This window comes from Eschrichtius robustus, chromosome 6 (assembly GCF_028021215.1).
Source record: "Eschrichtius robustus isolate mEscRob2 chromosome 6, mEscRob2.pri, whole genome shotgun sequence".
Lineage (NCBI taxonomy): Eukaryota > Metazoa > Chordata > Mammalia > Artiodactyla > Eschrichtiidae > Eschrichtius > Eschrichtius robustus.
Window position 1 is genome coordinate 77,869,771 of NC_090829.1, and position 11,753 is coordinate 77,881,523.

At 49.4% G+C, this 11,753-nt stretch overlaps 1 protein-coding gene across 1 annotated transcript in view; it reads left to right on the plus strand.

Moving 5' to 3' along the window:
- The window catches only part of ADCY5 (adenylate cyclase 5), a 153,526-nt gene extending 148,874 nt beyond the window's left edge, over positions 1 to 4,652 (plus strand). Inside the window, exons 20-21 of the mRNA XM_068546616.1 lie at positions 2,400 to 2,524; positions 4,247 to 4,652. Coding sequence (XP_068402717.1) covers positions 2,400 to 2,524; positions 4,247 to 4,375 — 254 coding nt within the window. The 3' untranslated portion in view covers positions 4,376 to 4,652. The remainder of the gene's footprint in view (positions 1 to 2,399; positions 2,525 to 4,246) is intronic.
- Positions 4,653 to 11,753: the final 7,101 nt, after the last annotated feature.

The following is an 11,753-nucleotide window of genomic DNA, read 5'->3' on the forward strand; positions in this document are numbered from 1 at the left end:
AAATGCCTTGGCCCTCGCTGGGTGGCTTTGAGGAGCTTCGTAGATGCTGTGGTGTCCTGGAGGCAGGGCCGCTGCGGGAGAGAGTGGGGAGCTCTGAGCAGAGCCCCTGGGTCAGTTTCAAAACAGGCAGAGCCATACTCTACTTGTTCAGAAAATCTTCGAACCAAAACCCTATATAATTTTTTTCATTTTTTGTATTAATTTTATTATTTTATTTCTTAATTGAAGTATAGTTGATTTACAGTATTATATTAGTTGCGGGTGTACAACATAGTGATTCAATATTTTTATAGATTATACTCCATTTAAAGTTATTATAAAATAGTGGCTGTATTCCCTGTGCCGTACACCTTTTGGTATTCAATTTTGTTGTTTTATTACCCCAACCTTTTTTTCTGACACGTTTCAACTCTACAGAAGAGCTGAAAGAATAGCGCAGGGAAAACCCGCGTACATCAGCACACTTGCCTGTTCGCTCCCCTACTATATCCACAAAATGATCTCAGAATCACAGCTCTGACTGTGTTGCTTGATAAGTTCAAGGTGTCTCAGCAGTTTGTTTTTTTAGCACGTATCTTGCCAAGGATGCCCAGGCTTTCAGAGTAAGAGTTCCATTTTCAGAAGAAACTGCTTTGTCGAGCATTGCTCTCTCCTCCTTCTGAGGATGGTGGAGGTAAAGAATGCTTTCCAAAAGAGCAAGCCTTTGTTCTTGTCAAAATTTTAATGTATGATCGACCCCCCCTCCAAGAAATATCTCAGGCCAAAAATTATTCAGATTTCAAATTTTTTAAAAAACGAACAGAGATTCACCAACAAAAATACTGGTATCTCAATTCTAAAAATTAGCACATTAGACTGAAATATTGGATTCCTAAAAATCAATATTGTGATCATGAATGTCCTCAGGAGACCTTTCGTTCTGGCCCGAGTGTTGGGAACTGGGCTTTCCCTGAGGAGCTGGCCGTGTGGGCCCGTGGACACATGCCTATGGACTGGACCAGGTTTTCGTTTTGCATCGGCTGCTGGAAAGCCAGACCAGAGCCAGCTGGGGGCCTGCTTTAACTGACGGGCAGCCTGTGCTTCTGTGTTAATGTCACTCTTGGTTTCCTGTGATGTTGCCATTCTTATTTTCCTTTCACCCCATCTCCCTCACCCGCATTGATCTGCACCTTTCTCCCAGTGTGTACTTATTTCTGTGAGCTGCCCCAGCTCCTTCATTGGACCAGGACTGGGGACTGAGTGGCAGGCAGATACGTAGCTGGGCAGGCAGTTGGGAGCCTTGTGTGGCAGATCCCGTCCTACAGACTCAGGAACGTCTTCCCTGGGGAGCGTGGCTTTTGGCCAGTGAGGGCAACAGTCCAGCCTGGGAATAGCACGTGAGGTAATAAGTTACATGTGGTTTGATGGGACCAAAGAGGAGGGTCGTGGAGGGAACAGTTTTGAAAACTGATGACATTTCTGACTTAGTGAGTGACCAAGGGGTGTTACGTGGGAGCTTCTGCTGTGTTTGTGGTCCTGCCGCTCACACACAAGAAATAGTTAAGCAACAGCGAGGCTTAATAAGACCCAGTGTGAGAGACAGTTTATGTAATAGGAGGGAGCACCCTGGGGCTTGGAGATGGGGCAGGACATGTCTAGCGAATGCCGGTTGAGGCAGATGTGTCCAGGAAGGACTTCACCAGGAGAGAAGGAGAAAGGACACTTGAGGTGGAGACCAGCACGGCAGAGGCTCAGGGGCAGGGTTGCCCAGTGTTGTCTTGGGCGGGACTGGGAAGGCGGACAGACCGGAGCAGAAGTGTAGGAGAGAGATGGAGACGGAGAGCCCATGTGGACGGTGCTGCGGCATCACCGCCCCGGCTCAGAGGCCTGAGGGAGGATTACCTGGAGAGAGGAGACTCTGGGGGCAGGGAGGTGGGTTAGGAGGTAGGTTCTAAGAACGAGAATGGTGGCACCCCTGAAACAAACAGAGGAGCAAGGAAGAAGAAAATGGCGAGTCTGGTATATTGAGTGTGAATTGAAGGTGAAAACTTAAATGCCACCGAGAGAGGGGGAATTAAGGAAAGGCAATCAGACAACGCAAGAGGTTAACTGGAAACTTTGAAGAGGGCAGTCTAGCGGTGGATTTGCAGGAGCTGAACGTTGCCTGGGTGGCGAGGACACAGGAGCAGCGGCTATGTGAATGGGTTCCTGTCGTCTCAAGTTAGCCAGCATGCAATAGGAGCAGAGCAGTGGCAGCTGTGGGGTTAGGCACAGCCTCAGGGCGGGAGGACCCTGGGTGTCTTCAGGCCAAGAGTCAGGCGGAGAAGCTGCCGAGTGTCGAGGGAGGAACGGTAGTGAGGGCGGGCAGGGCAAGCGTCAGTCTGAACCCTGATGAGCATTCTGACTTCTGTCCCCTGCAGGGCTCAATATCGGCCCCGTAGTGGCTGGGGTGATTGGGGCCCGCAAACCTCAGTACGACATCTGGGGCAATACAGTGAACGTGGCCAGCCGCATGGACAGCACCGGCGTGCCCGACCGCATCCAGGTGAGTGCAGGAGCGCCCACGTGGGGACCTCTGTGTGATGCTAAGTGGTCTTCCAGCAGGCCGCCCACTGTTCCCAGTCAGAATTTCTGCAGCCAAATTTGAGGGTGATGGGGCAGTTGGCGCTGGTATCTTGGAAGCTTGGAGAACACAATTGTGTTTTGGTCCGTCAGTACCTTGGACAGATCTTCTACCCTGTGCAAAGCCCTCTACTGGCCACAGAAGGAATGGGGGGGAATGAGGGCAGCCAGCTGCAGATGCCAAGCCAGGCATGCAGAGCGGACACGAGGCGGCCGCAACGAGCAGGGTCTTGCCAAATGGAGCCCATGGCACTCAGGGCCTAGCTCTGAGAACCAGACGAGGCCACTGGTCCCGGGATGGTGCTCCCGCCAGCCTCAACAGCCAAGGTGCCTGGCCAGAGACCTGGAGACTTTCTCCTCTCTTCATCCTTTGCGGCTGGTGCTTGTGATTCCCAGGCCTGCCGCTCTTCAGCTGCTTTTCTTTGTTTTTCTCAGGCCTTCCTTGATTCTTTCTGCTCCAATCTGACACAGAGAGGCCCTGGACTGGGCTCTAGTCTGGCACCCCCGGGTCCCTGTGAGGCTGTGTCTGGTCATTTAGCCTCCCCGGCCTTGGTTTTCCCAAGTGCAGACTGGGCCATTGTTAAGGTCCTTGCTCACACTGACGCTGCTTAACTGGCCCCTAACTTCTCTCCCCTGGGGGGCCTCTGAACAAAGGGGCTGACCCCAGCACAGCCCTGGCTGGCCTGTGGGTGCTGCCTGAGGGCCCTGGCCAGATGGCCTTCTCTCACCTCCATCCCTGTGCCAAAGCGGGGGGCGGGGGAAGGGACAGCAGGATGGGAGTGGGGGTCCTGAAGGGAGATGGGGAGACAGGATGAGTGTTTACAGAGCCTCCAACCCCGCCCACAGACAGGTGTGAGGGGCTCAGTCAGTAACCGCACGACAACCCAGCACCTCGCCTTTGCGTGGGGCTTACCTTTCACGGAATATGCTGCCCCCTCCTCCCTGGTCCCACAGCAGCCGTGTGATGGGGGCGCTGGCGGGGGGCGGGTGCTGGCTATGCTCGGAAATGGCTCTTGGATCACCTTGTGGTGAGGCATTAGTTGTCCTGCTCCTCCTGTGCCCCCTGCTCTGGCCCTTCGCCCTGCAGTAGTGCTGTGTCATTACTGAAACCACCTGTGAGTTCCCCTCTGTGTTCCAAAAGCCAAAGCAGAGACAGGCAGCACCATCTGAAGTGAATCCGGGCTCTAGCATTTATTAGCTACGTAATATCGGGCAAGTGACTTAGATTTTCTGAGCCTGAGGTCATAGTTCTTACCCCACACAAGGATAAAATGAGATCAGCAGTGGTTCTCCAACTGTCTGTGGTGAAAAACCGGTTTCTAGAACTTTCTGATCACTCAGGAGTGAGACTTTGGTAAAGCCTTGGGCACTGATTGTGGGGAGTCAGACGGCTGTGAGCTCCTGAGCGCCTCCCCTCAGCGTCTGCGTTTCTCCCACTGTGGACGGTGACAGGCAGTTTGCGGGCCGCAGGCATGAGGTGCTCGCCACGCCACGCAGCAGGGGTGGGCGCTGCCGTCCTTCCGGTTTGTGAGGCCTTTCGCTGGACGAGCCGCCCCGCAGGGGCACGCCGCCCACCCTTCCGAGTCGGAGGCAGTCAGGGCTCAGGTCATGGATGGCCTGTCCTCTCTCCTCGTTTGCCTCCTAGGTCACCACGGACATGTACCAGGTGCTGGCCGCCAACACGTACCAGCTGGAGTGCCGGGGTGTGGTCAAGGTCAAGGGCAAAGGCGAGATGATGACATACTTCCTCAACGGAGGGCCCCCGCCCAGTTAGCAGCCGCCGCGGACGCCAGGCAGCCTGGCCTCCAGAGAAACGGCGGAAGCCTCGCTCCAGCCCACGAGGCCGCCCTGAGATTTTCCACTTTGACTCCAGAAGCAGCTTCTGCCTTGGCGGGCGGGCGGTCTCCGTCCCAGGCCCCGGGGTGCCAGCGTCCTGCGAGCACCAAGCTGACCAAAGATGTCTCCCCCTGTAGTAGACGCCGCCAGACTCGATCGGAATCTCGTTTTCTAACGGGTGCTGCGGCGCGTGCGCGGGCGGAGAGGCGCCGCTGGAGGGGCCTGGGCGCGCGGCAGCCCCGTGTGCGGGGCCGCGGGAGCACGGCCTCGGCGGGCGGGAGGCGGCGCCACCTGGCCCCGGGCCCTGGGGCTGCTTTTCTATGTGAGCCTTTAAACTTGCAGAGCGAGGCTGCGGCCCTGCTCCGTGGTGGAGGGGACCCCGAGCGGGAGTGCTGGCTTTGGAGGGACCGAGGCCTTCCTCGCGGGCTCCTCCCACACCCACACACACAGCCGGTGCCCCCTGGAGGGGGCAGAACTGCGAGGGGGAGGCCAGAGGCCCCGGAGCAAGGAGTGGTGGTTCTGAGAAAAAGAAAATATTTATTAAATAAAACAAAACACGTTTCTGTGCCCTTCTTTAGACTATGCTAGTTGTATGCGTGTAAGAAACCCACAGGCAAAGCAGGATGCCACTGGGGAGGGAGGGCGGGGACCCCAACTTGTCTTTTTGTATTTTTTACTTTGTATTATTGAAAACCTTGGAGATCTAACAAATATACCAAATTCTATATTTTGTAAATTCTCTATATTAGAAAACAGCTGTGCACAGCAGGGCATTTGTGCTCATTTGTACTGTACGTATGTCAATGTACTGGAGTGTGTGTGTGTGTGTTTATGCTGCGGAACTGGTCTCATTCAGGACACCTGTTTCCCTCACTTAAGATTTCCCCAGGTCCAACCAGAACAGTGAGCATGTCCTTTCGGGGTACCATAGGTAGGAAGATGCATGCACACATTGCCCCACCTCTCTCTCACACTCACACACACATACACTCACACACACACACATGTACACACACAAACATACACACACACACCACTTCCCCTAAGTAAAATGCAAACAAAATGAAAAGAAAACAAAAGCTTCTTTCCCATCTCAGGCCAAGTTGGAATCAAGGGAAGCAGCCTCAACCTGCGGTGGACAGTTCGGCCACCCTCCAGCCTTCCACTCCCTGAGATGTCAGTGTTTGCTGCCTGCAGAGAGGCAGCTCCTGCAACTGTGAGAGCTCAGCTGGCGTTGGGAGTGTGAGGAAACCTCGCCTGCCCGGCTCCTCTGTTGGCCGAGGTGCAGGTGGCTCTCTCGGGAGAGGATCCCTCAGACTTGGGGATGTAACGTGCAGCCCTCAGGCAAGGAAAGGGCGGTGGCCTTGCTCTCCACCTGCAAACCAGACAGAGGAAAGAGTAGAGGCCAGCTTCAGAGTCCATGGGGCAAAGCTAGCAGAAATCTCGTTTTGTCTGATTTTTGTTTTGGGGGGAGGGAGCAGTCAAATATACCAAGAAAAAGCTCTATTTTTTATACCCTATGAGGGAGGCATTTGGGAAATGATATACTATTAGAGACATATTCAAACAGAATCCTTTGGTCCTGTGCCCAGATCTTGTTGCTTCTCAGGGCAGCATTATTCTCGCCTCCAACATGGGCTTGAAGGAGGTGAGGAGGCAGCTATATGCCAGCTGTGAAATGTTACTTTGATGCCCACCTGCAGCACCTCTCACTGGACACTACTAGCACCACCCTCCCCTTTCCACACACTGTCTCCCACCCCAGTTTGAACACAGCTCTGAGAAGCAAAGCTTATGGACCTAAAACTAGCAGCGTTAGTCTCTCTGTGCTTTTGCTGCTCCAGCCTCTGAATTCTGCATCACGCCTCTTGCATCTGTCACGAGGGGCCGGCTCTCTCCATGGTGTTGTATTCAAGTCCCTGACCCCTCCATATGGCCCGCCAGTGGTGCTGGGTTTTCATTTTGCTCCCAACCTGAGTAATGTGTGTGCTGAGTTTCTCCTGTGTTTCCCCTGTTGGTCATGGCCTCCCTGGCCTTGTGGGGACCCATCCTCTCCATCCTGGCAGTGACTGGTGACAACGTGTAGTGCTAGCTCTTCATTCCCTCCAAGGGGTGTGCACACTTTTTATCCCTGCTCTTGCAAAAATGAATACAATTATGATTTCCCATGGAAATTGAAAAGTCTATTTAACTAATTTAACTATTAAACACTTTCACTGGTAACGTGTCCTGGTCTGATTTGCATCTTGGGCCGTGGGCCTGGCTCCAGCTGGAAGAACAGTGTACCCAGCACAGGAGAGGCACTGCAGAGGGAGCCTCAGAGGGTGGAGAGCGCCCCTGAGTGGGCACAGCGCACTGCCGTGGCGAGAATGTCAGCTGAAGACTGCAGTCGTTGTAGCAGCAGGTGGGAGAACGCTGGTGACCTTGGACTGGTGACCTTTGACATGCCAGGGTGCAGGAGGCTGAGGGATGGAGAGATGAGGAGAGGGGCCAGGGGTGAAGGGGACAAGGGATGGAGGATGGAACCAGAAAAGATCCAGGGTCAAGGGGAGGATGTTTTAAAACAGGTGAGCCAAACATGTTTCTTTGCTAAGGGAATGAAAATTGAAAATACAAGAGGGAACACAGATCATCGAAAGGACCCAAGTAGGTGGCAGTGGGGGAGATGTAGGCAGGAGGTGAACTGACTTGACCTGGATAGCTAAGAACAAGGGCTACCATTTATTAGGCACTCTGTGTGCCAGAGCATGGGATAAGCACCCTACAAATATGACTTCATTTAATCGTCCTGGCCACCGCATTTCACTGATGAAGAAACAGAGAGGCTGAGTTACTTGCTTAAGTCCACACAGCTGGTGATTAACAGATGAGATTAAAGCGGGCCTGTCTGGTAAGCCCACGCAGGGAAGTAAGTTCACGTGTGTCCAGGACTCCTCCTCCCCTGAGAGGAAGGGAAAGGTGGTAGGAAGCCAGGGGACACTTTTCAGCAATTCCCAGCTGCTGCACCCATCAAATGCAGGGATATATTTGGGTTCAGAAAATAAAACCAGAGGGGCTTGGTCAAATTAAATTCAACACAAGTGAAAATGAAGGAACCGTTGAAAGACACTTCACTGGGGTTCACTGCAACAATGGCCACAGATGTGGTAGTCCTGGTCCTAGGCAGGCCTCCTGCCCCAAAGAGAATAGACATCATTAGGAATTCAAATGTGCCTGGTGAAGGATGTAATTGCATAGAGCTAAAGTTTAACTCAAAGATCTTTTCAGGCTGGAGTGAAACCGTGGGTAATTGTTAGTCAATTCCATTTCACCTGTAACCTGCCTTCACTAATCAAGGTCATTTTAATTGTTGCTACAAAAGACTTGCGTGTCCTGCAATCTGCACGTAGCCTAAACAATAACATATTGGCCCGAGTTGTTTTCCAGAAACTTAGACTCAGCTGCTTCTGGTTCAAGCTGAGCTGGTTAAGACTCTTAACCACCAACCCTTCAACTAGGCATGCTCAAGTGACCTTTTAACCGAGCAGAGGCCTGTAGCTTAGTTACGCTTGCGCAGAACAAGGATTTTTGCACCTTTTTCCAATCACTTTCCCTACACTCCCCAGTCCTCAAACCGCCCTGCTTCTTTATTGGTTATCCTATATAAATACCCCGAGGCCCTTGCCTTGGGGAGGTGGATTTGAGGTGTGTTCTCCCGTCTCCTCTCTTAGCTGCCTTGCAAGTAAACCCTCTGTTTGCTGCAAACCTTGGCGTCTCAGCGTTTTGGCTTGCTGTGCTTCGGGGAGCATGAACCTGGTTCCCTAACAGGTTTGGTGAGCCAGCCAGAAGGTAAGTCCAAACGGAGTTTTGCCCATGGTTCATCAGCCCCTTGCCAGTATTGAGAGCCTGTAGACAAGTCCAAGTAGCTGCCTGGGCCGTTTGTTCCAGGGGCCACCTCTCCCACCCCCTACCCCGCCCCGGATTTCCCCGGGGAGGTGCCGCTGACCTCTGGCGCTTAGTTTCGTTTTGCAGCGAGGAAACGGTTTGGAAGATGTCTTTTAGATGAGAAACCTTGTTAAAGAAACATACCTGTGCAAGCCTGACCAGATCATGGGCTGGAGGCTCACCTGGTGGGATTGTGGCAGATGAGGTAAAAGGTTACAGCTGCTGAGGGACCCTGTACCTGGATTAAAGGCTTGGGACTCCCGGTTTTGTTTTGGTTTGGTTTTGTCTTGGTCTTGTTTGTCCACGTCTATGTTGGGTTGTCTTACTTATTAAGAACTGGCTATTGGGGATTGAGCTTCTTGGTGACCATAGCAAGGACTGGCAGAAAGATTTTGTTGCTGTGAGCATCTGGCAGTAAAGCACCTTCAAAATCGGCAATGTTAATTCAGTTCCCTCTTGCAGCCTTCTAGGCTGCATTCTCCAAAACTGGGGAGATTTCAGTTATGAATCCATGGAAAAGAAAAAGATGCTAGTTTTTGGTAACACTGCATGGCTTTGGGCCTAAGACCAAAATGGCCTGAAAATGGATCCTTAAATTACGACACAATTTTTTTTTTGACTTTTGAGTTTTATTTATTTTTTTTATACAGCAGGTTCTTATTAGTCATCCATTTTACACACATCAGTGTATACATGTCAATCCCAGTCTCCCAATTCATCACTGACCCCTAGCTTGACCATGTCCTAAGAGTTTAATAATAGGTCTGGCATTCTGTGTGCCCCCTCAGGATATGTCTTTTGTCTACACTTTGATTACCAATCTCGGTCCTATGAATGCCTTGACAGCTGGCAGATAGGTAGTATTTGATTACTGGGATTGTGGAAAGGGAATGTTGCCTGCCATTCCAGTTCAAGAATCAAGCTACCAGTTACAACAGCTACTGCCCGTTGTTCCCATGGTGTGCACTGAGGGGAATTCAGTACGGAAAAATAGGATGCATGTTGTGCTTTGGATGATGGCCGTATATAGTAAAGATGCATATCTAAGGAATAATTTGACTGAGCCCAGACTCAAAAGGCCCCAAATAGCCAAAACAATTTTTATTTATTTATTTTTTTGAATTTTTGAATTTTATTTTTTTATACAGCAGGTTCTTATTACTTATCCATTTTATACACATCAGTGTATACATGTCAATCCCAACCTCCCAATTCATCACACCACCACCCCCCACCACCACTTTCCCCCTTTGGTGTCCATACGTTTGTTCTCTACATCTGTGTCGCAATTTCTGCCCTGCAAACCGGTTCATCTGTACCATTTTTCTAAGCTCCACATATATGCGTGAATATACAATATTTGTTTTTCGCTTTCTGACTTACTTTACTCTGTATGATAGTCTCTAGATCCATCCACATCTCTGCAAATGACCCAATTCCGTACCTTTTTATGGCTGAGTAATATTCCACTGTATATATGCACCACATCTTCTTTATCCATTCATCTGTCGATGGGCATTTAGGTTGCTTCCATGTCCTGGCTATTGTAAATAGTGCTGCAATGACATTGGGGTGCATGTATCTTTTTGAATTATGGTTTTCTCTGGGTATATGCCCAGTAGTAGAATTGCTGGGTCATATGGTAGTTCTATTTTTAGTTCTTTAAGGAACCTCCATCCTGTTCTCCATAGTGGCTGTATCAATTTACATTCCCACCAGCAGTGCAAGAGGGTTCCCTTTTCTCCACACCCTCTCCAGCATTTGATGTTTGTAGATTTTCTGATGATGCCCATTCTAACCGGTGTGAGGTGATACCTCATTGTAGTGTTTTTTTTTTTTTTTTTTTTTTTAACTGGCAAGAAGCTCATTTAGCTTTTTTTTTTTTTAATTTTTTTATAGCTACTTTATTTATTTATTTATTTATTTATTTATTATTTTTGGCTGTGTTGGGTCTTCGGTTCGTGCGAGGGCTGTCTCTAGTTGCGGCAAGCGGGGGCCACTCTTCATCGCGGTGCGGGGACTGCTCTTCATCGCGGTGCACGGGCCTTTCACTATCGCGGCCCCTCCCGCTGCGGGGCACAGGCTCCAGACGCGCAGGCTCAGTAATTGTGGCTCACGGGCCCAGCTGCTCCGTGGCATGTGGGATCTTCCCAGACCAGGGCTCGAACCCGTGTCCCCTGCATTAGCAGGCAGACTCTCAACCACTGCGCCACCAGGGAAGCCCTCGCTGTAGTTTTGATTTGCATTTCTCTAATAGTGATGTTGAGCAGCTTTTCATGTGCTTCTTGGCCATCTGTATGTCTTCTTTGGAGAAATGTCTATTTAGGTCTTCTGCCCATTGTTGGATTGGGTTGTTTGTTTTTTTAATATTGAGCTGCATGAACTGTTTATATATTTTGGAGATTAATCCTTTGTCCGTTGATTCGTTTGCAAATATTTTCTCCCATTCTGAGGGTTGTCTTTTTGTCTTGTTTGTAGTTTCCTTTGCTGTGCAAAAGCTTTTAAGTTTCATTAGGTCCCATTTGTTTATTTTTGTTTTTATTTCCATTTCTCTAGGAGGTGGGTCAAAAAGGATCTTGCTGTGATTTATGTCAAAGAGTGTTCTTCCTATGTTTTCCTCTGAGTTTTATAGTGTCCAGTCTTACATTTAGGTCTTTAATCCATTTTGAGTTTATTTTTGTGTATGGTGTTAGGGAGTGTTCTAATTTCATTCTGTTACATGTAGCTGTCCAGTTTTCCCAGCACCACTTATTGAAGGCTGTCTTTTCTTCATTGCATATCCTTGCCTCCTTTGTCATAGATTAGTTGACCATAGGTGCATGGCTTTATCTCTGGGCTTTCTATCCTGTTCCATTGATCTATATTTCTGTTTTCGTGCCAGTACCATATTGTCTTGATTACTGTAGCTTTATAGTATAGTCTGAGGTCAGGGAGTCTGATTCTTCCAGCTCTGTTTTTTTCCCTCAAGACCACTTTGGCTTTTCGGGGTGTTTTGTGTCTCCATACAAATTTTAAGATTTTTTGTTCTAGTTCTTTTAAAAAAAAAAATAATGCCATTGGTAATTTGATAGGGATTGCATTGAATCTGTAGATTGCTTTGGGTAGTATAATCATTTTCACAATATTGATTCTTCTAATCCAAGAACATGGTATATCTCTCCATCTGTTGGTATCATCTTTAATTTCTTTCATCAGTGTCTTATAGTTTTCTGCATACAGGTCTTTTGTCTCCCTAGGTAGGTTTATGCCTAGGTATTTTATTCTTTTTGTTGCCATGGTAAATGTCAGTGTTTCCTTAATTTCTCTTTCAGATTCTTCATCATTAGTGTATAGAAATGCAAGAGATTTCTGTGCATTAATTTTGTATCCTGCAACTTTAATTCATTGATTAG